At 40.7% G+C, this 26,163-nt stretch overlaps 1 protein-coding gene across 2 annotated transcripts in view; it reads left to right on the forward strand.

Moving 5' to 3' along the window:
* The first annotated feature begins 17,387 nt into the window (after nt 1-17,387).
* GRID2 (glutamate ionotropic receptor delta type subunit 2) overlaps nt 17,388-26,163 on the forward strand; it is a 746,686-nt gene continuing 737,910 nt past the window's right edge. Inside the window, exon 1 of one of the 2 annotated variants that reach the window (XM_032999394.2) lies at nt 17,388-18,122. In XM_032999394.2, coding sequence (XP_032855285.2) covers nt 18,035-18,122 — 88 coding nt within the window. In that variant the 5' untranslated portion in view covers nt 17,388-18,034. The remainder of the gene's footprint in view (nt 18,123-26,163) is intronic. The other variant, XM_032999395.2, reaches the window with a different exon arrangement.

The raw sequence follows: 26,163 nt of genomic DNA on the forward strand, positions 1-26,163 counted from the left end.
GACAGACACAAAACCAGAAGACAGAAAAAGAAAACAGTCATCTTTTAGAGAAAAGAATAGTGTGGAACAATTAAAAAATTGACATAACAGATGCAGTGTCAATATGGGATATCTGAGGTCTAATCTGATGATTAGAAAAAGGAAGCTATAATTGAGAAGAATAGGAAATACTAAGAGAAGCTGGTAAAGCTGTCTGAGCTCTCGTGAATGCTGTTTGGCTTTCTGAACCATCCATGAGGCATTTAGGAGAGACTGCAAAGAAACACTTTGGACAAAAATTAAGATGAGCTTAAGCCCTATGTACAGAAACTGCTCGAGGAAGCTTAGAATGTACTGTCTTTTTAATGCAAAATTCTGTTTCCCTAGCAAGAGTTTCACAACCCTCAGTTCTACTGGAGAACATCACGAACCTACAATAAGTGGCTCTGTATGTTAACGTTTTAGATTACTCAGATACGTCTAAAACCAAAATCATGTGTTTTCCAAACTCTGTAGGAATGAGGCAGTTAAGGAGGAAATTCCTTTGCTGGCAAATCTATTGAAAATGTTGACTGACTCTGGCAACTTGAGAAGTTCTAATTAGACATGGAATCAATATTTGGAGAAAGCACAAAGTTTAGTCATACACCTTCTTGAGACCAAGGGAATGACAGGTTAGGAGGAATAATTTTTCAAAGTGTGTTTAAAAAATGGAATGTAAAAATACATGATCCAATTACTAAAGAAATTTTATGCAGTCAAGGAACACCATAAATTGACAGCTTTGAATGAAATGAATACATCAGCTGAAAAAAATCAGAATGTCTGAAAGTGAACAAATGATGTGGAAACAGTCTGATGTATCTAGGTAAGTTGTTAAAATGTCATCAGAGTATTACATTAGCAAAATATGGATCCTCTTAATTGTCAGGGTCCCACACTCACATGTATTCTTGGTGATCAAAGTAGCATTGTCAGACATGAGACAAATATAAAGAATATATAAAAGTAAACCTGTTAGATTTCATCAAATAGATTTTATTTATGATAATGGATGACTGATACGTACCTATCGTCATTAAATTAGCAAGCAAAAAATAAATTGATACATAACAATATTTTTGATTGTTTTCATCAAATTAGCTTGTTCTTTCCCCCAACTCTCTCTTAAAAGTGATCTCAAAGTTTTGTGGACTTATGATTCATCTATATTCTTGATGCTCACTTGCTGTTCACCAGCATATATTTGTGTTTCAGCCAAAATTATGAGTATAAGCAGTGAAGTAAGCATAAGATGAACTCAGGAAAATTTAATGAGAGGAAAAGACTTCAGGAAAATTCTTGGGCTGAGAAAGAGACTGGGAGTGGAAGTTGTACTTTTTCTAAATGCTGTTTGATTGATGTTGTACATTTACTATTGCCATGGTCATTAACTTCCATGATATGGAAGAACAGCTGAGATAAGACATTTCTTTTAGAGAAATTAAATACTTCAGGGGTATCCAATCACCTTTCAGTATATACTATGCACATTTCCAGGATACAGAGATTGAGTTCTGGATTTTTAACTACCATCATTCTACTGCTGATTAATGCAAGTAGTTGGTTGATGCTCTGAAGAGGAGTAGTTTAAGTCTGCAGCTCAGATAAAAACCCTAAAGTTTCTAGGAATTCATGAATGTTTGAAGTAAAACTTTGAATCTTGCCTTGCATGGCGGATCACATTAAGATATGTTTCATACAGTGAAAGCAAACCAGACTTTGAAGAAAATGTGCTTGGTTGCTGAAATATGTGTGCTTATATATATTATACATATATATATTTAATGTATATTTGCGTGTGTATATATATGTAAAGTTGAAATTTAAAAAATGTTTATTGACTTGTGAAATATTAATGCTTCTAGCTTTATCTGAGATTTTTCTTTACTTTGTTTCTTTACTATTTTTGGGGGTATAGAAATTACGTAATAAAACTAATACTTGCGTGCATTATTGAAAGTAAATGGAAGTTACTGAAATGTTGAGAGGGAGGACTCTATTGCTGGTATATCAGCCTGTAGCTTTGCTCTTCTGTCTTTTTGGTATCTCCTTTAGTTTAAAATAATATAAGCACATATCTGACTTTTAGAAGTTTTGTTTGGGAGGTTTTGATGGAATCCCAAAAATATTGCATCTTTCAAGGAAGTTGCAGATTTTCACCTATAAAGGAAATGGGCTTTGCTCAGTTCAATAACTACATAGTATAACTTTTTGTCATATAAATATCCAAGGCATCAAACCTAGAAAGAAAACAAGTATTAACAGAACTTTGAGCAAGAACTGAGAGCTACCTCAGTGTAAACTTGACTACCCCAAGTAAATTCAAAGCCAGTAATAAATTGTGTTTATATTATATACTGCATATGAAAACAATGCAGGCAAAGTTATCTTGGCTTCAGAAGTTAGGAGAACTATCTTAATACTCTAAATTGGAATAATTTTGTACTTTGGGAATAGGTTTTCTTTTTAAATAAACCTCAAATTTACTCTCAAAAGTGCAATATCAGTATATATGTACATTTAGATTCAAAGTGTACAGAAATACTGGAGGTAAATATATGTGGATATTTTCCTATCAAATGTAAGCACCTTTTTACCTCCTTTTTAATTGCTCCACAATCAAATTATGAAACGTGGCATACTTGGAAAACACATTATCTGAACGTATGTGAGTTTATTGGAAGTTTCCTAATCACAGAGACAGAACCCAGTGAAGTAACTTACCTTGCCTCTTACATTGCTGTGTTGACTGTTATGTAGTGTTATGATAAAAATATGGCTTATTGTGCTGAGCAGGCACTGTTAAAAATAGCATGGAAACTTATTTGACGAAGATGCTTTTCACATACATTATACGTTAGTAACACTGAGATGATGTGGACTAGAATTGCCCATTAAAAATCATGAAGCAGAGGGTATCCCTGAAAGCTGAAGAGCTGAAGGTCTGCTGTGTGATAGTCTAAGTGGTATCACAAATGCCACTAACCAGATGAAATGTTTTGGAGGGATTTCTACCCCCTCCCATGTTTGAGACTAAGATGCATGCTTTGAAAACATGTGTGGAGACATTTAGTTGCATGAGGATGCATATGAAAAAAAATGTTGGTTAAAAATATAACAACTGAAAGTTGCCTGACAGCTATTATGTATCATTAACATTTAACCTTTGTTAATAGATTTTTATTTTTTTTTTCATAGCACAGCATTAGATCTGCTCATGGCACCGTTCCTTAGCTTTTTCTCTCTAAAGATTTTTCCAACTGACTTCTACCAATGGGTGGAAATTATACAAACAGCCAAGAGACATGGGGAGTGTTACTTATTGCTTAACACTGACCCTGTTTCTCTGTCTCCCTGGCAATTTCCCTCTCATGAAGTGTTCTTGTCCCTCCTCTAGGTGTGCTAAAAGCAGCTGAAACAAAGGGTAGTCTCTCTGATATTAGGCTGGAGTTCAGGAAGAAGGCTGTATGTTATATACTGGCTTTCCTTTGAACGGTTACGACCTGCTGGGGATCCATCAAGTTGGGGACGGGCTCTTCTACTTGTACTGACTTTTATTGCAAACTCTTTAAAAGACCAGCTGAATACACCTTTGATGTTTTCACCTCAGTCTTCTCCTTTCCTCTTTTTTTATTGTATTTTTCAGACAAAGATGGGTGAACATCTTTGTATTTTGTCTTATGTCCCTCAGCACTTTTAAAGCCAAAGTTAAAAACAGAAAACAGTTTCAGTGCCATTGGCTTACTCTGCTATGACAGCTTCGGTGTAACACCTTCAAAAAAATTGTGGAGCCATTTTATAATATACATGGGCCTGGTATGTAATACAAGCAATCCAATTCACAGATGTTTTCAAAGTTTTTTTAAAAGTTTTTTAAATCCATGTTCTTCCTGTAATTAATTTTACCAAGTGCCTCCTCAACAAAAAAAAAGAAGGGGGGGGGTGCGGAGGGCAGAAATAAAGGGGAAAAAAAAAAGACACCTCAGAAGAACTGCTACTCCTATGGACAGGGCCATTCACTGCAAAAGTAGAAGGTCCAAATTAAATCATATGTGAGAATGGCCTAAGCAGAGAGTCAGTCTCCCTTAGCTAGAGCATTATTTATAGAAAATGGGACAGCCCTGTCAGGAGAAGCTCAGGTGCATTGTTTAAATTGTTGTACCACGGAGTTCCTAGCACTGCATTTTTACCCTCGCTGCGTCCAGCTCTAGTCATAGGTGTGTATGAGAGTCTCTGTCACACCAGTGATTTGGTTATCTAGGGAAGGCAAATGTTTCTGTCCAAGCCAGGTCCCCTCTGAGGGAGCCATGACCTGAGAGCTCTGATCACCATTCAGCCAGACCTTATTTATAGGCTAATAATTCAGGGACTTGCCTGATATACAGAGATTCAGGTTCCAGCCATTCTGCTGCTTTAGAGCTTAATCTGTGCTGATGTTACTTCTTCTCGGTTTTTATTTTTGGTTGGCTTTTATTTTGGATAGCAAAGTATCATGCAAAGTTTTTGTTTCAACTTGCAGGTTTTGCTTTTTTCTTTTTTTTTAAGAAAAATTAAATTGATGGCAAAATTCCAACCATCTATTCAAATGTGCACCGTTCTTGGATGAGTCCCTTTTCATTGCTTTGTATACCACAGGAAACTGCCTTTGTGATGCAAAATTCACATCTATCCATTGGTTCAGTATTATTTCCCATAGGGTTTATAAGAGTCCCTTCCTGCTTCAGTCCTTATCCACAGCCCTGTGTTTTATACATGGGTCTAGATAACAAAAGGTCATTCAAAAGAAGGAGTACATGTTGTGTGTTTTTTTTCCCCTTTAGTCAAAAATGCTGGAAAACTATCATGTTGCCAAATAGGAAACTAGTTTTGCTGCTTCTGTATGCTTTTATGAAAAATCCCCTAGATAATTCTTTTTCTTTTTTTTTCTTTCTTTAAAGGTGGCTTTCTAGCAAATAGGAGAGGTCATTCCCTTGTTTCTGCTTCCCTGAGTAGACCCAAAAATTCAGTTCTCACTTCATTCTACTAAAAGCCTGATTTTTATATTGAAATAATTCTCATTTTATAGCTAGCTTGATAGAAGACAGAGCTAATTAGTCTGAAGTGCTTAATTCATTACTTGATTTTTTAAAATTCAGTTTTGCCCGCTGTACTTCATCTATGTAACCCTTTTAATGATTATATTTAAGTTCAAGTCCAAGTTTGATAGCCTCTTGCAAAATCACTTTAATTTACAAACGAGCAGCTGCTTGCTTTCTACTTGTAGTAAGATTGAAATTGGACTCCATATTGTGCCTGGTAGTTTTGCCCAAGGTTGTGGGCAGAAGAATCTCTCTGACAATGTGTTTATTACAGTTGCTTATGCTTTGTCATCTGCTAAAGTATATATATATTTTTTTTTTTTTGCATTTAACTTTGACAGACAAAAAAGACACATGGCAGTTCCTATGGATTATTGATTTTTATGCTTCACTTTGTTAAGAACAGCAGTAAAAAAATGCTATGGAGCACTGATAGACAAATCGTATACCATTAACTCCAGCCCTTCAAACTTCTTTCTGTGTGCTCAGCTTTCTGGGAGGAGCCCCTGATTTTACTGAAACTCTCTGAAGCAGAGAGTTGAGCAGATGTGTTTAGCCTTGATCTAGTTGAGATTTTAATTGATTTGAAGGAGAGTCAGGTAACCAAGTCTTGAAGCTAACACAAGTTTCTGGATATGTTGAGAGTTTTAAACCCCTGAGGTGTTCCTGCTTTCCAGTTTGTGCCATGATTCATCTGTCAAAAATGTTTTAAATGTGAATTAATGCAATTATTGTTTCCCCCTTACTGGGTGTTTCCTGTGTCAGTCTGAAATTCACTTTGTGAGAGTGGCAGTTTAAAATCTGAAACTGGAGCTCGCCAGTTAACTTGGACAAGTGAAGGGCCACAGTCAGACGTACATACCACTATTAGCCGTCCTTTGGTCCTTAAGCAATTCCACTATGCTTCCCTGCAATTTCTTGAGGAGTAATGTATATTAAAGTACCAAAATTGTGTATTTTTATAAATGTGTCACCATGTCTGTATATTTGAAAAAGAGTAAAAGTGGGAAATAATAACACAGTATTTACAGCAGACCTTCAGTAAAGCAGAACTTACTGAACCTGAATAACTTTTTGATACCAAAAGAAGTATGAAATCAGGCCACAGGTACTCAGGCTAAATGGTTTACAGATTTTCAAAGAAGTAGCTCACATCAGTAGAAGTCCATTAGGAACTGTGCATGTAAGGAGGGTCATAAAATACACCACTGATTATTTACAAGAATAATTTATATGCATTTTCAATGTTACACTGCTTGGAGAATTGTCTAATAAAGTATCTGAAAGGTGGGTTTTTTTAAAGGTACATAAAATGCTTAGCTTTTTCTTTCAGACCTTGCTAAGCATTCAGATTATGTTCCTGTTATAGTATAACATATGCAAGCATTCTATTTATTGAACACCTCCCCTCTTTTTCCATAGCCAACTGACCAATAGAAGTACTGAATGTCATTGAGCCATTCATTACACTTTGACAATATTACTGTCAATATCTTATTTTCTGAAGGTTAAAATGAGGCTTTATGAAATAACTCTGGGGGGTGGGGGGTTATGCTCTTAATTACTGTGATTTAGAATGTACTCAGTGCAAGTAACACTTAAAAGAGCTAAATTATTGTTACCTCTTGCCTTTGCAGAATAGACCACAAACTTGAAAGGCAAAGGACAAGATATAGGTCATTTTGTCATCATTCCCAGTGGTGAAATTGTTCAGTCTTTCACCCAACATGTAGATGCTAGAAATATCTTGTACTTCACTGGCCACCTAAATGTATACTGACCATCAGCCTATTTTTTGACTGAAGCTGATGAAGAAGAGGCAGACCAGAAAAGTAAACATTCAGGAGGAGAAGAGATTAAAGAACATGGAGAACAGTAACAATTGGAAAGCTTGTAATAAAAATAGATAGTGTAGAATTTTTGTGTGTGTGATGGGGATGATGCAGGAACATTTAATATCTGGAGTCATCTGAAACACATTTTGCAGTCATGCTAATAGGAATTGTTTCCATCTAATCAGTACGACTTCACTAATGTGAAGAAAATTTTTAACCTAGTCAAAATAGAAAATGCAGCTTTTTTCTTTTCAAAATTCACTTGTTAGTAATTTTAAGCGAATGAAGAAGGCATCAACAAAAAGTAGGTCATAATAGGAAGATAATTTTACTTTGTGTTTCCCTTTTTCCATGTACTGTAGGGTTTTATTAGAACTGTATGTTTTTGAGAAGCTCTTTGAAATGGGGTCTTTCTGCCTGGCTTTCACTGAAATAGTAGCATTTCAGAGTTGTGTGGCCTTTCCAGTCCTGTTGGGATGGTTACACAGGGTAAACACTATGTGAAAAAGTACTTGCAGAAGCCAGGTCAAGCTGAGAAAAATAGGTTGTTTATTTTAATTTTAGGTACTGTACAGACAAAATTGAATTATCTTAAAAATCACCACAAATAATTTAGTTAGGCACTTTCTTCCTCGCCATGTCATCAGATCTAATGGTTCAGTCTTAATTTATGACAGAAATACTGTGGAATAAGGTAAATGTCAACTATAATGATGTTGTTTGTTATGATGAAAATACACAGAGAGGAAATTATGTTTAATGCATCAAAACAAGAAATTTCAAATAGGTTATTTCAGCTACCTTGGTTTAGTATTTCTTTTGGGGAGAAAGGAATGAAGGGAAGGTGTGAGAAATTCTTATTGAAAATAACAGTGTGAAAATGTGCATCGTAAAGAATGGTTAAAGACTCTGAGATATGGAGACATTTCTCTCATAGATAAAGGACATATGAACTCTTTCAGAGACTACTAGACATACTAATATCCAACTGTGTAATGACCAATTAGTGCCTTCTGGCATGGAGAATTATTTGACTCTTCCCATAAAGAGTGAAGTTCTCAGGTACAGCTCTCAAATTTAGCAGTCATCTCTCTCTACCTGGGTTTTCACTTGGTTCAGTTAACTTCTTGTTTGTTGGAAAAGCTTAGCACCACTCATTGTATTGCACTGCAAATCTTATGCCAGACATGAGATTTATTTTGTACTGAGAATTTTAAAAAAAAACCAGCAGGCAGAAAGTAGCACACAGGTAGTTCAAATCTTGTGTTACAACAATTTATTAAATGTTTCTGGGATCCTGATACTGAAAACACGTGCAAGTTCACAGGTAAAATAATTTTTCTCATGTTGCTGCCTCTGCTTGAAAGACCAGATTGTGTTCAAATGCACCCAGGGAAGAGAGTGGATACTTCTGGCAGGGAGTTTCCTGTACTGTAGTTTGGGAAATCCAAGTTCTGCTTTGGATTCTATATGACCTTGGGAATACACTTGACTTTCTTGTTTCCCTTCCTGACTCTTGTTTTTCTTGTGTAATCAGAGTGTATTATATTTCTGGTGAGGACTATTTTGCTGTGCACTTTATGCTGTATCTGCCACAATGAAATCTTAGTCTTGCTAGAAGTCCCAATGTAACACTAATGATTACTACTAAATAAAGATGCAATAGAAAAATATGTACAGCTTTGCAGGTGCCAGCTTAACTACAGTGTCAAATAATTAGAAATGCTTGCACTATTTGTCTTTTACAAATAATTGAGTTATGTTTTTGTTAAACCACCTAATTTAACAGGCTTTCTGCTAACTTTTGCAAATAGGTAAAAGAATCTGATGTGCTGGATTTTCCTCTTCTTGAACCAGAGGCTCGCAGGGCAACAATAATTCTGTTTTCCAATACTAAGCTTTTTCAACTATCTCTTCCACCACCTGCAGTAGTAAAGACTGAGCTGATTCTGGTCTTGCATGACATGAAGCAAACAGACAGCATGTGGTATTTCTGGTTCAGTGATGACTTCTGACTGGCCTTTCTTTTGCTGTCACAGTTGAAACTCCCTCCTCTTTTCTCAGCAGCAGTGAAGATGTAGAATGAGATCAGTTAAAATGGTTTGCTCTTGGTTGGGTCTTTCACTCCATGTACTATCCAGAACAGTCTGAGTCCTTCAGCTGCGTGACACTAAAAGGCTACATGAAGAGCTACTTGCATCTGAACTGTGACTTCACTGTGCTCTGCCACTGCTCTGCTGTTGGTCTTTCATCAGAGCTTTTCTACAGATTCCTATATACACGCATCACATTCTCAAAGCCAGCTTTTCAGCCTTCCTGACTTCTCCTCGTCCTGTGCACACCTTTCCCAGTGACCGGTGTATTTCTCTTGGTGGCTGCTGTACAGTACATAATCAGCCCTTGTTCTAGTTTTATTACGACCTAAACATGTGGCTAGAATGAGCCAAAAGTCATTAATGGATATCAGGAGAGGAGCTACGAGTGAGATGGAGAGACATGAGACAGAAAACACGAGTCCTTCCCCAGTTGCTAGGAGTGCTGTCTCTGCATTTGCCATTCATACTGTACTCAAGCTCTTAGACCTGACCAAGCATTTGCTTAAGTGACTTCTCTCCTGCTGCCAACAGAAGATCCATAGGTAGAAACAGTAGCTGTGGCTGCAGGTGTCAGCATATTCTCTTGTTTCTCCTACTGGCTTTATCCACCATTTCTGACTTGATTTTCACCTGGCATAATTGTGAAATGGCTTTGGCAGAAAGTGCCTTTCATCTCTTTCAGTCTTCTACAGCTCTTGAAGGGAAAGGAAAGAAGGGGTAAAGGGAAGATAGCAGCAAGGGCCATGATTCTGAAATGTGGTGAATAATAGGAGAAAAACTATTAGAAAGATACAAAGCGTCAGCAAGAGAGAAGAGTGAAACTAGACACATATATATATATATATATATGTACACAGTGTTGAGGTACGATAAGGCATCTTTAGGAGGAACCAGAAAAGTCCTGGAGAAGAAAACAACTTTGCAGAGTGGTGATTAAGAGGGAGTTTGAGCAAGATTCTCAGAGATGAAAGAGAGTGACTAGCTCAGTGCTAACAGAGACAGAAGGATCTGGCATTATAAGAATTTGGCTTGATACTTAGCACTCACTGGGCAAATGAAGCAAGGGAAGGGAGAATTTATTCTCTGGTTTCCTTTTAACCTAGGTAAGACTGAAAAGATGTTACATATATAGATATCTCAGAACATGGCACTCTCTCCTGTGCCAATGAAATGACACAATTTTTCCTTCTGTTTTGTTTTCTCAAGGTTTTTTTTGTTTGTTTGTTTGGGTTTTTTTGTTTGTTTGTTTTTGTTTGTTTGTTTTTTTCTTGTTCATAGCATGCCCAAGAAGTCTTACTGTTATTAGGCACTGGGTCCTCCCTCCAGTAGCATAACGGCTTCTAAGTGAGGTACACAACAGGAAGGCTCAGGCAACACATATCTACAACTTGAGTTTAAAGGGAGGCAAAATAAATCTACCTCAGCAGCAGCCTCTAATTCACTCTGATAACACTGGTTGCTCTAAGGGTTGACTTTACTTCATAACTACTCTCTGAGTTTTGTGTAGGGAGGCTAAAGGATAAGACACAAGCTCTCAGCTAAACTCAATAATAGTGCAGTTTTTAAAAACCAAAAAGCTTTGAAATTCTTGTTATGCACTGCACAAAATCTTTTTGGTTTCTTCTGCCCAGCAGAGTAACTCTTGATTCTGGTTTGGTATTTGTTCCTTTGTGATAAGATATTCAAGGCCACAACATGCACTGTCTGTTGAAATGCAGTAAATATTTAATGTTCTATTTATTTGTAAAACATCCAAATGAAATTACTTTCTATTTATCTATCTGCATGTGCACACACACACACATACTCTTGCAGATATACACATGTTCACATGTTTAAGCTACAGAGAAACAGAATGAAGGAAATTGGATAAAGGATATAATACTTTGCATCTGAAAAAATAAACTAATTAAGTCCTCAGACTATTCCATTAAGTAAAGGCAAGATTATCCCCATTATTCAGAAGTGGTGACAGAGGCCCAAGAGTGCATGTTTCACTCAGTGTGACAGGACAGATGGAGTCGATGTCTGGGCCACTGCTTAGAATTCAAATGGTCCTATTAACCTGGACCTCTTTCATAATACAGAGAACAACCTTAAAGTTGGCAGTAGGCTAAAGCCTTCATTTAAAGGTTATTTGGCGGTCACTGAAGCAAGTCTATTTCCTAATGGACAGATGTCCTCTTAACTAAAGCCCTCCCAGATGACTTGTCTGAAGCTATGCCAGGTAAAGCAAAGACTGAGTAGACATGTCAACTGAAGTAACCTCTCAGAGCTAGCAGCTTTCCCGGAGAGTCTGGGCGCCAGTTCAATGGCAGAGGAACATTTGCTTGTGGCACATGGTCTCTGGATAGGTCTGTCAGTCACTTGCTTCATGTCAGCACTTTAAAAATGCATTTTTAAAAAACAAAACAAAACAAAACAAACACGCCAATGCAAGGTAAGGGATATCTGTCAGTTTGTATTTTTAAAACAGAGGAAATTCAGTGTTATTTAAATTGAAATAATATTGTCAAATGGTATGTGTTGCCCTACATAAATTAGAGGGTGGAGGCCCATGATTGGTTGTCTTCTAATAATGAAATATATATCTGGTCAGCCTTGAGTACCTCAAATTTTAAAGTTAAGAAGATCTTCTCACAGCCTACATAATAATAATCAGGATCAACAAGAATTAAATTAATATTAATGATAGCTTTTTTTTTGCCTCATCACATGTAAATTGGGGTATGATCAGGGAATGTCACCCTTATGGGGAGATCCTGTCCCTGCTGAAATAGCTTTCTGCAGGCAGCTCCCTACGCCGATCCGGTTGACAAATCTGCTTGTTATCTTTCAAGAGTTGTAGTACTGGGGGTGTTATAGGGTCCTGTGTTTGATCTATAATGTTACTATTTGGTGACAAAATAGAACTTCCAAATATCATCTAAAGAGAGAAAAAAAAGCACGCGTTTCTGTAGAGTCATCAAAGAAATATGGAGATTCACAGAATTTGTGTTAATTTTCCCATCAGGAACATTCATTTAATAAATGACCCACAAGGACTTGAAGAAGAAGCTGCAGTGAAAATTAAAACAAATGATATTAAAAGTCCAGAAATAGAAACCAATCTTAGCAATAGGAGGTGGGCTTTCCTGGCCTTTCTCCCATGTTCAGGTGGCATCAATAACAATTTGGGTATGATTGCTCCACATTTGTGATTGATGGTTCTCTCCTGTAACAGATGATCAGTTCTTTTTAATCCTACCTCTTAATGCAATAATATTGAACTATCTTATGAAAGAGAGGGGAGTAAATTAGAACAAAGTAAAAGAAATGTTATTTTTCACAGCCAGTTGGCACTACTGGAATTCACTGTTACAGAAGGTCACCGAGTTTAATGCTGCTGGGTTGGGTTGTTCTTTTTTTTTTTTTTTACTGTTTTTTAAATTTTATTTTTAGGATAATTCTGACTGTTAACAAGATTTATAACTATGCAAGCTTAGATGAAAAGGTTAATTGAATATCAAACTTTGAGATAGGAGGTGATGGCTTATTAGGGTCAGGAAGGAATTTCTCCTGTCTCCCTGACATGGTTTGAGCCTGTTTAGCAGCCTAACACCACGCAGCCACTCTCTCTCCTTTCTCTTCTGGCAATAAGAAGGGACAGAGAGCCAGGCTTGGGGTTCAAGATAGGACTGGGATGGGGAAAAAAATCACCCTTTATGGGCACAAGCAAAAGACAGAATCATTAGCAGAAGAAAAAAAAGATCATACATTTATTACAGACACTAACACCAACATGTAACAGAGTAGGACAGTGAGAAGCATTGCCACATCTTGAGAACACCTTCCCTCCACCCCTCCCTTCTTCCCGGGCTCAGCTCTGCTCCCAATATTTCTACCTCCTCCCCAAGTGGTGCAGGGGCAGGGAATAGGGGGTGCAGTCAGTGCTGCCACTTCCTTCATCTTCGGTGAGGGGAGTGTCCGAAACTTGTTCTTCCTGCTCCATCGTGGTCCCCCTCTCACAGGAGACAGTACTCCACAAACTTTCTCTGACTTGAATTCCTCCCATGGGCTGCAGTGTTCCCCACACTGCTCCATCGTGGGTCACCAACTTTCTCCAACTGGATTCCCTCTCACGGCTGCAGCCCTTCCTGAGCTGCTCCGGCGTGGGACACCCCTGCATGCTGCAATCCTCCCAGTGCTGAATTACAGCAGCGGGGCTGCCTTTTCCCACGAGACCCCGGCCTTCTTCGGGCACAGAACCTTCATCAGCCATGCGATAAGCACAGGCCATAAATCAGTGTCTGCTCCACCGTAGATCTTCATGGGTAGCAGGGGGGGCCGCCCTGCCGTCTCACCACAGGATACAGGGGGGTCTCTGCTCCGGCACACCTCCCCCCTCCTTTCTTCCTCCATTCCCCCACTGACCTTGGTGTTCACGCAGCTTCAGCAACTCCTCCTCACAAGTCCCACTGCCCATCACCACGTCCCTTCTTAAATACGTTATCGCAGAGGCGCAGCTGATTGGCTCAGTTTTTGAGCAGAGGTGGAGCTGCCTTGGAGCTGGGGGAGCTTCGAGAAGCTTCTCACAGGGGGCCATCCCTATAGCCCCCTCCCCTGCCACCAAAAAACCCCACCACTCACTCAAACCCAGGACACTCCCTTTCCCACTGTGCACAGCACAGAACAGTGGGACAGGTGCATATTGTTTTTTCTTCCTCTGAAGCAATAATTTACAGGTCTTCACTGGTGGACTAACCTAGGGTGTAACCTGATTTCATCTCATTTAAACTTTTTGTAAGTTTAAGCAATACGCTTGAATATAAAATATTGAATTATAATGTGCAAAAGGGGTGTTTAATGCTTATGTGTGGGAATGGTAAATACTTGCTATGTAATTTAGGACTGACGTTGTAGGGCTTAGCTATTCTGTTTACCTCCCAACAATGAAGGTTGTAAGTGAGATTGTTTCATCACTGTTAATTTCTTCAAATACCTGAAGGAAATTCTGGGACTCGAAATTAAACAAATAAAAAGTTGATCTCTGCATGGTCATATCTGTTTGTATGGCCAGCCAGATGGGAAAAGGAGCACAGCACTGTCAAAATTAAGGCTTTAGATGAGTGAAAGGCATGTGAGACTTCTGTATTTAGCTATCTGTCCCCTGTAGATAGAAGCTCAGGTCCCAAGCTGACTTGGTTAAGGTAGCGGTGTGTTATGTGTAAGGAAATAAACATTAGATGGATGCTTTTTTTTCCCCCCTGCTGCATCTTTTTTACAAGAATATAATTTCTTTGCTGCTGCTCCTCTAGGAGTTGCATTAATGTGCAACAGCATAACAGCTGATCAGTGGAAACATAAGGTACATTACCTGTTAACCACATTTTGGTTAGGCTACTAGAAGGAAAAGAACTACTCCCTCACATTAGAAGCATTGGTTGGTCAATGATGGTGCTTCTCCCGTGGATGATAATGGTGGAGCTGGAGTGATGTTGATGTACCTGAGGACGTTTTGGGAGCGAAATTGTAGTGAAGGAAGAGCAGTGTGACTGAAACCCATGGGACTTAAGTTTCCAAAGTACCTGAGGCAACAATCACTGAAGTCCTGAGAATGATGCTTGTGGCTTCTAATAAACACAGGTCTGATGAGTAGTCTTCCCTTTTTTTTTCTTTTTTTTTTTTTTTTTTTTTTTTTTTGTAATATTTTCATACTATCAGTAACTTCTGTTCTGGAATTTTTTTTTTTTCCCCTCCCAACTTTAACTTTGAGCAAGCGCTTAGCTAAATAGAAGAAAACATTATCCTTTTTCAACATTTTTCTCTGACACTTTGAACTAACCACATAGCATAAGATTTTTTTCAGCCTATTTAAATGGATGACACCAGTTTTTGGTTTTAATGAATAAGAACTGAAGAGAATGAAAGTGAGGAAGTGCAAATGAGTTTATCTGTGGTGGATGTATATTGTCAATAATGTGTTCATTATTTAAAAGAAAATTATTTCAATTTACTTTTGAAATTTACTTCAATCTTCTTCCTCTCAAATTTTCAGGTAGTGTTCTTTACCACTGGAATTATTATTCAGAGCTACACTCCAAAAACATTTTTTATTAGTTAGAGGGTGTTTGTGAGCTAGAAACTCTTGGCTGTGCTTCCTGCCCTGTTAAGAATGTCCACAGGCTTAAGCTAAAATTTCCATTTACTGTGGCCAATTCAGTATACTGGATGCCTTAAAGAGTCAGTAAGGATAGCTGGTTTCTAGATAAGACTTCAAAATTCTTAGTATTATCTAAACTGAGGATTAAAAAGTTATAATTTTCCAAAGGTTTCCATTACACTTCCTATTCTGCCTACTGTGCATTGTACATTATTAAGGAGTACTGCTCTGACATGCCCCCCCCCAGAAGTGAATTAACATTTCTCGTGAACTTTGTTCTTTTGTGGAAAATTAATAATGACTCGAGCAGCTCCAAAAGTTTCTCAGATGAATCAGAATTTATTACTTGTAAATGCCCATTACACTTGCTGATACCATGCACAAACTGTCATTGATAGAAAAAAATCCTTTTTTTACAGTTTGCTGTTATCAATAACAGATTTGTGACTTGCACAGAGGATATGTTCAAATGCAGCATGTGTGTGACATAATTTGTGAGACTTTTGCTTCACCACTGCTCATCATCTCTTGTTCTCTTCATGTACCTCTTGTCTCTTAAATTCAATTTTAGTTGTGATTTGTTAAAAGAGAGAGAAAGCTTATTCTAGCCAGTGAAAAGATAAGCCCTGCCTTGTTCTTTGGATCTGGCTTTGAAGCCTTTTGATGTTACCATTTTCAGGGAAGTACTCACCTGCCAATGTGGAACTAAGCAAAGTAGAAATTGCTGCTGGTGGTTTGTTTTGGTTTTTGTTTAATAGATTCAGTTATCTTGCTCCTTAACACTGATTTAGTTTGCCTTTTCTTAAAAAATTTTTTTCTTCCTCTTGAACCAAACCCTTAAATTTTGTAGGTATGAAAATGTTCTTGCTAACTAGTCCCCTGGCTGAAAGAAGACATATGCAAGTCAGGAGAAATATGCAAGTCAGATATGATGAACTTAATCTGAGTGCTATAACTTAAGATGTCTTCAAAGAAGGTTCTTTCTGAAGAGGAGGGGTTGATCAACCTCTGTGTAGACTTACAAAAGGACTATTAGGTCTTATCAATGGCTTATGTCAGTTTAGTATATAACCACTAAGTTGGAGCAATCATTTGACTTCTGCATCCTGTCTCTAGTGTGACTAGAAAAATAAAAGTCAGAAGAAAGTGTAATAAGACATAAAGTGGGGATTTAGACTGGTTTATAGGAACATACTTAACCTCTCTGTGCAATTCTCCATCTGTGTAATGGGGATAATGTATTTAACTACAGCATGAGAAGTCTGAGGATTAATCAGTTAATGAATTCATAGTACCCCCAGCACGAAAAGTGTGCTCCAAATGTTTTCCCTTAGAAATTTCTCCACTACCTAAAGAGAGGTGAAGAAAAAAGCCAATTCATTCCTTTAAAGAATTGTGAGAATTTCATCAAGAACACAGATAATTAAAGTCATATTAATAGATTTTTAGGTCTTCATTTTCCCCTTGAGGCCAGGTGTCCCTGATTTTTTTTTTTTTCCTTCTTTTTCCCCTTCAAGCAATGTCCCTGACTCCGTTGTCAGAGACCGAGAAGCAAAAGTGCCCATGTAGCTTTGAACTTGATACCTGCAGTGGAGTTACAAGGTTAAATAAATGGGGTGGTTTGAGTTTGGTTTTTTTTTTTTTTTTTTTTTTTTTTTAAGCTGAACGTAACACTTTAAAAAGATCTTCCCCCCTACACACACACGCTTCCCCTCCCCCTAATGTATTTTTAGGCTGTATGCACTCCTGCCTATGTCTGTTCCTTAGTCCCAGTTGAAGATTTCAAGGGAGAGCTCGATTTTGTTTCTCCCTTGTATTGCAGATAGGGGGAGGAGGTGGTTATTAGAGAGAAGCGCTCTCACTCGCTCGCTCTCTCTGTTTCTCCCTCTCTGGCTGATAGCACTTATCTCTCGCTCTCTCTCCTTCTCCTAGGTGATCCATTTCTAGGCAACGTGCTGGCTGGTGCTGGAGCTGCCAGCTCTCCCCGCATCCCACCAGCAAAGCAAGCTCCAAAGGCAACCTGCAGACCATCATCTGCCTTGCTCCGGGTACTCCTCCTCTCGTTCCTGCCCTGTCCAACCACTACCTTGCGCGACAGAGACAGCACGCTGGGCTTGATTTGCAGATTTTTTTTTTTTTTTTTTTTCCCCCTCCAGTTGTGGGAAGCAATTTTTTTTTTTTTTTTTTTTTTTTTTTTTTTAAGCGAAGGGTGGGGGGAAATCTCTGCATTACTATCTGCATTGCCTTGAAGTTCACTTTGTTTTTTGGCCTCCGGGGGGGCTTTTCCTGCAGGAATCTGGTGGCTGGAAGCGGGATCGCCTGCTCTCCCGGTTGCCCGCTCCTCCCCCCTCGCTGAAGGCGAGCTATTTGCTGCGGGCTCCTGGGGCTTCTCTGGCCAAGAGGGTTTGTGTGTGTGTGCGCGCGTGTGTTGTGCGTGCCTGTGTGTGTGTGTGTGAGCGTGTGCGTGGTGTGGGTTGGAAGTTGCTGTGCAGCAGCCGGGACCGAGCGGATCCCCGGACCCGGCGGAAGGATGGGGATCGCCTGACCGGCGCAAGGCGTTCGCTGCCCGCCGCGGCGCCCGGGCTGGATGGATTTGCTGCCGGCGCTCCCAGCAACTCCGGTGCTGCCCAGGAGCCCCCCGAAGTGACGCGGGGGTTCGCTGAGGAGAGAGGCGCCCGGAGCTCCCCCCCCCCCGCCCCGGCTCGCTCCCTGCCCAGCCGCGGCCGTGCGCCAGCCACCGGGATTTTACACGCTCCTCCGGCGGCACCTCAAACTCTTGGGTTTCCTGCGCCGCGCTACCCTCCGCGGTGGCACCGTCTGGCGAAGAGATCTGTTGTCCTAAAGCCTGGACCTCCGGAGGAGATGGAAGTTTTCTCCCTCATCCTGGTCGTGTCCGTCTGTTGGACTCGAACCTGGAAAGCGGCGATTGCAGATTCGATCATTCATATCGGTAAGGAGGTGCTGCGTCTGCCGGTGCCGCTGGACACTTTTCCAGCTCTCCTTTGCAACCTTCCCTCTCTTGGCAGGCTTTCCTACCCCCCTCCCCCCGCAGCCCCCGCTCTCTTTTATCCCTTGCTCGTTTTTTGTTTGTTTGTTTGCTTGTTCCCCTCTTAGAATTGCTTCCCACCATGATCTTAGGCATCCTCTTTTTTCCCCCCTACCGCTCTGTGTTAAGGTTTCTTGGCGGCGGGGTATGTGCGTGCTTTAGACCTTGAGGTTTTGCGCGGCTGATGATCTGGGGTGTGGGGGGGCCAGGGCTCGGGCACTTCCCCGATCCCTCCCCGCCGCCCCTCAGCTCCAGCCTGCATTCTTCCTGCCCCCGTTCGCCCTCGGGCGGGAGGAGACCCCACGCTTCGCCGTATTTCCCCCGCGGTGAGAGCCACGCAAAGCCCCCCCTCCTTCTCCTTCCCCCCTCCTCTCCACACACCCCCCCTCCCCACCCCCCCGCGCCCCATCCCGCCTTCCTCTCCCGCGGCGGAACAGGTGGTTTGGCAACGTGAGCGCTTCCCCTCCCGCGGGCGGCTGCCGTGGCGGGGGGGGGGCTCTGGCCGCCCCCCACCCCCTCCACCGGACCGCCACCCCGCCGGCCGCGTGGGCGCCTCCCGGGGCCGCGGAGCCCGGGAAGGGTAGCGGCCTCCCCCCGCCGCCGGCAGGAGCAGGGAAGGGGGGAGCGTTGGGGGGTGCAGCTGGCAGCGGCCCCCCCCCCCCCCCCCCCCCCCCGGCGGCGGCGGCGGGGCAGCTCGGGTGATGCCCACGCACGGCGCTGCCTCCGCTCCCCGCCAAGGAGAGGGCGGCCGTCCCCCCCCCCTCTCTCCCCGTTATCCGGAGCCGTCCCCGGCCCGGCCCCTCTCCTGCTCGGCGGGCGGATCCCTGGGAAGCGCCGAGCCCCGCTGCCGAGCGGCGTTTCGTTCCCGCGACTGGCGAGAGCGGGTCGCTCCCCCACCCCTAGGCCATCCCCCCCCCCCGCCCTCCGGGGCTGCGCGGGGAGCGGAGCGGAGGGCGCATCCCCCGCGGCCGCTCGCCCATCTGCAGGCACCGCACGCGGGCGGGGCGGGGGCGGGCGGCGCCGCGCTGCCCCGGGGAAGGTGCATTTGGGGGCAGGGGCCCGCCGGGGTTTTGGGGAGGTCCCCGGCGCGGTGCCGGCAGCAGCCGTTCCCCCCTGGGGTTGGCTGTATAAACATGTCTGCCGGCGCCTGTCGCGGGGACCCGTGGCGGGTTTCTGTGTCAGGGGAAGCGGGAAGAGCGTTTGGGAAGCCCGGTCGGTCGTCCAGCGCTTTCCGGCAGGGCGCCCGTATTTGGGCAGCGACGCGCCAGCCCTTCGTGCAGCCCTCCCCACCCCCGAGCCCACGGGCTACCGCTCTCCTTGGCTACCGCAACTTTATAGGGGCCAGTCCCTGTAGCTGTGTGCGGCTGGAGCATCAAATATTGCACAGGGGAGGCAGCGCTTTATGCCCTCCTTTTAAAGGGAGAATGACTTTTTTTTTTTTTTTTTATTTTATTTTTTTTTATTCTTCCCAGTTGTAGACTGTTAAAGCGACACTAGGAGACGGTTATGTTTTACGATTTCTCTCTTAGGAGCTTGTAACAAACCGATCACATTTTAGGATTTGGGGGGAAATTTTGACTGTGTAGCAGATGAGGAGTTTCTTTGCAATCCCCCGTCTCCCATCCTCCTGGCTGAAGGAGTGTTGCTGGGCGGGCTGTGTGCCTTTGCACTAGCATCAGGGGAGACAGATGATAGCTTTTCTCTCTTCGTGCTAATGACCATTTTGTTTGTTTCACTTGTTTATAGATGATGGATGCAACGCATTTTACTGCTAATGTTTTTTTATAATGCTGTTAGCGATTAGATGCATCAACACAGTAAATCCTTATTGAAAGCAAAAAAAAAAAACCCAAACAACCCACCCCTACCAAAGTAGTTGTTTCTCACATGATTAATTTGTCTTGAGAGACAATTAGTACAGTTGACAAGGGGATTACCTCTTTTTATAGTCTGGTTTATGTTGCCATCAAAATGGCAATCTGATAATTGTTACGCAGAGCTTTAAGTCTATTAAAATAAATACACTGAAAATAAATGACCTGAAATTGGAACTATTTTAATGCTAAATGGGTAGGCAGCTAAATATTCCAACTTGTACAGCTCACAGATGAAAATCTGGCCCATAGTAACACCACTGTATTCAGTGACCTGGATGTTCTGACCCCCTTTTGTTTTCTTCCACTTGTACTGAGTAAATTTATGTACAAACTATTTAGACATAAATAATATATTGTATTTATTTATATGAGTTAGCAAAAGTAGTAGCAGGGTACTCTATGAACAAATTAACTACAGAAGTATTCATAGCCAAAGAAAAAGCCAAAATGCTCAGTTCAGGGGAAAAGAAATACTACCGGAGGTGGTAGTACTGAACGCCTTAGGCAACGGACAAAACTGCATTATCTTTTTCTCATTCTACCGTGTTAAGATATTCAACTGGGAAATATTTTCCCATGTTCGGGAGGGGGCAGATGGTCCTAAGAACATGTTACCTGTGCATATCCTTTTTCCGATAGCACATAGTTTTTCAGTATAATGCACCAGCTGTCTTGCTTGCCTATGTATTATTTGTTGTGTTTCCTGTAAATGGATGTTTTCTGTATCGAAGTATGTTATCAGCCATCTCTTAGACAATGACAAAAATGTTACAATCTAGTGAGTAGAGATTAACGACTTGGTGATGGCAGTGGGAGGGGTAGAGTGTCTGGTGTTTATGATATGCTTTTTCATATTTCTGTCTTCTGAGTAGTTACAGCTGCTGCTTTTGATCATTAGAGCAGGTCTGTGTGTATGCAAATGCGCACGTTTAAAAATAAATGTTTTTCTATATCATATTTTAAACATTGCTAGGGCTGCTCATAGTCTGTACGTTTCTGCTGCCCTGCTATTATAAATAGGAACTGGCAGTTCAGAAAGACTACATTAAGCACTCTTGTGAAAATGTTGAAGTGAATCGACTCCACTGTAATTTTCCTTACCCCTATATAAAAAAAAGGAAGGGGCAGGGTTACCATGTCAAAACTGTGCAATTCTGTATTATGCTGCTTCTCTCAGCCCATGCATTGATTGAGTAATTTCATCAGCCCCACATTACTTGATTGCTTAGAAGTTTCCTAATGATCTGTATGCTGTAGGAAGAATCTGAAAGTCGTGAGTAGAATGACAATGATTTTGTGTTTTATGAGGCTATTCAAAAAGTCGCTCTGATTTATGTAGCTCGAAAGCTCCAAAGTCTTTGAGATTAGCCACGCTGCCTGATATTTTCTTCATACATCAGTCGTCCCACACTCCTCACTCCCTAAACAGGAGTTTAGAACAGTGCTTTAATTAAGCAGGGATTAGGTGGCATTCCTTGTCAACTGCACAATTTGTGTCTGCTTTCTGTCTTCTACAGCTGATGGTCTCATGCTTTTCTATTTTGTACTTTGTGGTTATTTTTTTTTTTCCCTTGACATGTACATAGTAATACATCTGTACGTGCATATGGATTTCCTTCTGTGCCTGTAGAAACATCTATGCAAATATGTGTGTATTAGGGGCAGCAAAATCACCTAGGGTAGCAGTCACATAGTATGGTACAAGAGTTTTTGCTGAAAAAATACACTGAAGTATTTTTAAAGGCTAATTCATTGCAGCAGTGTGCAGCAATGGTTCAGGCATCCTAATTACTTCAAGTTGTTTTTTTTTATGTTTATCAGTGCCTTCAGTCATACACAGTCAGTTGCACACTGACCTTTAGCTTTTTTATTTTTAATGGAAAATTCAGAAATATATGTATGAGATATAGTTATATATATGTGCTTCTGCATATATATTTAAAGCATATATATAAATAATTTCTTTGTATATACTGTTTTGTTTTGGTTTGTTTTTTTTCCGAGAGAGAAGATTAGCTCTCTTCTTCCCTTAGTCCTCTCAGCTTTTAGACTTTGTAGGCCAGGACTGCTGCACTCCCTGTGTTAGACAAGTTCCCTGCATTGCTGGGTCCTGAGTTTTGGTTCATACTTTTAATGTCTTCTGTGTCATGGATAATAATATCAAGGCAATTCCAGCATGGGTTCTGTTGCTTACTATTTCTGTTCATACTGGTAGTGCCCTTAAGATGTAAAAATTTTTTGTAAGGGAAAGGGAGTTTGGTGGTATGCACGTCCACATTTTTTCTTGTAAACTGGTGTACTACAATGCAGTTTGGCTTGTATGGTGTTGCGCTTTGGTATAAGGAATGTAAGTTGCTGTGCTATTGGTAAAGCCTCATTAGAAGGTATGTAGTGTATGTCATTAACTGTTCACTACAGTATTCTCACATACATTTTGTAAAACACAGGACAAGCAAGCAAAACAAATTTATTAAAAGCAAATAAATCTCAATGTGCCTATAGTGTCTACAGATGAGCGGTCAGGTCTCTGTTTTCCCTGCTTTAGAATGTGCCAAGGTGCTTATTTTAAACATATGTATGAATAAAGACCTGGAATACAGCATACTGTGGCTTAGCAGCCAGTAGGTTTTATTAGTAACTAAGTTCTACCTCAGTGCACAGCATGTGTGTCATACTCTGTGTTTCTGTGTGTGCTGTTTCTTAAACTCTCTCCCAGGTGCTTAGATTTGCAGTAGAGTTTCAGTCCCTGTAAATGTGTTCTAGTGCTAGTTACTCTGCAGCTAAAGAGGGATAATTTCGCACGCCAAAGATTGCATCTTGCTATCCTCCAAAGGCACGTTTGCCATTAGGTGTCACTGCTTTCTGGAGTGTTTCTTAGTGATCACCAGGGCCTGATCCAGAGTCTGTCATAATCCAGGTGAGTCACTTAGTTGACTTCAGAAGATTTAAACTGAGCCTGTGGATTGCTGACTACAGCAGGTGGCTCCTTTTCATGTTCTTAAATAATTCTTAGCGTTATTTCAAGTTCTTTGCCCTTGATAAAGACAGAAAAAAACCCAGCCATCTATTTTCAAGTGGTGTCCTAACAAATGCCTGACATGGCAATCACTGCTGCTGCTGTGTGCTTTCAGATGAGTACTTATGGATGCACAGAGTCTTTATTCTCACAATGCCATCTTTGAAAAAACACACTGGAGAAAAATCTTTTAAGACTGTGACTACATAAACCTACCAACTAAGGTTCATTTAACTTAATGAACAAAGGCATTAAGTATGGTTCTCTTCCACTTGCTGGCCCTGTAAAGCAAGTGGTATTGGCAGCAGATGACTTTCGTAAGCCATTAGGTTACTCCCTAGATATAGACTTGAACTTACATCATTTTCTTCCATTTGATATATAGCTATCTATAATCTGACATGACAGACTGTTTTTTGCTGAAATTTATTGGAGGCTTTTGCCTTTTCAGGTTTCTATTTTCACTCTGTTACTGCTACTCCATTGCATGATTATTTTGTGTTCAGCACACTAACAATGGTTTTAAAAACCGTTCATGTGAAAGAGTAGTTCTATTTGGTTATTAGTTTCTAGTTAATTTTCCTAATTACGTAAATTATGTATGAAAGCATAGTAAAATGCTCTTCATTTGCACACTCTCCAAACATAGTTTGTGTTTTGTATCTGCAATGTTTAAAAAACAATTAGACATAGACAATTACTGTTGCTGCTTGAACTTAAGAGTGACCAATAGGAAAAGGAAACAGTATTCATAAAATTTCCTGTATTTTGAGCAAATCTGAGAAAGTAACCAAACTCTGAAAAGATGTTATGTAAGTATATTGTGATACCCAATAGCTTGGTATGTGCAAAATACTGACTTCAGGTGATACACTGGTAACGAGGCAAACTAGGATACCTTTCTGCATCTGCAAACTCAGATGTCACTTCTTGGGGATTTTTTGTGGTGTTTTTTTTTTTTTTTTTTTTTTTTTTTAATTAGATTTGAATTCCATAGGGAATAAGTTATTATCTAAGCTGGTGAAATTGGAAGAAAACTTTGAAAACTTTGACTTCAGAGGCAGGCTTGGCATGTCTGTCAAAACCTGTACAGCTCCACACCTGTACATCCTATAGGCCTTACAGCCTAGTTCATGGCTCCAGTCATGCCAACACCCATCTCTGAAAGCCCCAGGTATACTAACTCGTTTGTGCTACCTAAAAGTGCCAGGAGGCAAGCATGACAGTCACAGCCCAACAGCAAAGCATAACACACAGTTTGACGGCAGATAGTTGTAGTGACTGGGAACTGGGCATGAAAGCTTGTGTTTCTCTGGGGCATTTTGTACCACAGACTGACTGGCTGTCTAGCAGTTGGCTTCCTACTGGGTTTCTTGGATTCAGATGCAATTCCTTTACTTCTGTGATGTTATTTTATCTTCCTGCACCATCTACGATGTCCATTAATAAGTAGGAGTTGACCTGTTGCTTGCAGTCATTACCAAAATGAGCTACATTGGCCTTCTGCAGATTAATGTTGACCGTGGCTTTGTTGCTTGTCTAGGCTAGCAGACGGTGTTGGAGAAAGTGAAAGACTGAGCTGGTGCAATGTGATACTTGGCACAGAATGCGTGCTAAATACTAAATGTTAAGTAAATGTGATGCTGTGCTGGTTAAACCATCCCCAACACCAGGTAAGGAAGGCCTGGGAAAAACCTTCTGGGTACAGTTCTTAGCTGGCTCACGCATTTGAAGCAGCACACGGAAAAGAGCAAGTGCTACTGTCTCCCACTACACAGTACAATTTAATTGTGTGTTCTTGACATAGCAATTTAAGCATAGAGACTAAAATGGAAGCATTTAGGGGAAGAGTGGATGAGGAAAAGGTGTCTTTGTTGCTGTATCTTTCTGTACTTCAGTCTCTGCCCATGAGCACCCAAAGGGCAGTTTTCTCTGCTGCTGTTCATTGTAGGAGTCAGGCTTTGGTTTCTGGTTTTTGTTGGCCAAGAAGTTGTGAGAGATAATGGAGTAAGGGAAAGATTCTCTTGTGTCTGCAACCACTATAATTAATAATGGTTTATGTGACTTGGAGTGTTATAACTGATCTATGTAACAGGGAGGACACAGGCTGAAATTGAAGGTTAGTAGATGAAATGCACTGATGTTTGGATGGCAGTTATGAAACTTGGCAAGGGAACGGGGATTGAAATTGTGCAGTGCTGTAATTTTGTAAGGTTCAAAATTTATATCCTAGTTTCAGTGATCACATACTTAATTCAGAGAAGGAGGTATTTCGTGTTCAGTATTGTACCACAGAGTGCACTTCAGCTGGAGAGTCTTGTTCCCCAGTCTTGGTCTGGGGTAACCACATCAGCTAAAGGAAGGGACATTCTGTGAGCTGTGTTGCATTAAAAAAAAAAATCCCATGTAAAAGGTGACACTTAATTAGAAAGAATAATACAGTAACTACAGCATTTCTGTGTAGCATTAAAGTTATAGTGGAGGAGGTGGTACAAAGACCGATATTGTAGTTTTAGTCAACTGTAAACTGATGGATTTGTAAGTGCAGGGTTAGATTTAAAGTAGATTTCCATTGTACACATTAGTTCTGAGTAGGGTGGAAAAAAAGATGAAAGGGAGAAAGTTTTCTGAAAGTTGTGCTGAGTTTATCTGACAAGCTATGCTCAAGAAGAAATTGAAAAAGAAAATGAGTAAAAATGCAAGGAGGGGAGGAAAATAAGATACCAAAGGCGAGAGCCATTAGTTCTCTCTGTTTCTGTTTCTTTGGGAGCTGTATAATGTTCCTGTAAATGCTATGCTAAATGGTAAAGTTCTGAACCAGAAGGGGGAAAATGTGAAGATACAGAATTTAAATGAAGAATTATATGTGTATTTTAACCTATTAGATAACACTCTGTGCTGAAATGCTAATTATTCCTAATTGTTATATTTGCTTTACCCATGAATAAAATATCACATATCTAATAAAATATGCAGTGAAAATCACTGTAAAATTCCTCTTGGAGTCTTTCATGCAGATTTAAAGGATTTAATCTCTTGTTTCTTCATTGCT

The sequence above is a fragment of the Tyto alba genome, unplaced genomic scaffold (assembly GCF_018691265.1).
Source record: "Tyto alba isolate M040663 unplaced genomic scaffold, T.alba_DEE_v4.0 Super-Scaffold_6, whole genome shotgun sequence".
Classification (NCBI taxonomy): domain Eukaryota; kingdom Metazoa; phylum Chordata; class Aves; order Strigiformes; family Tytonidae; genus Tyto; species Tyto alba.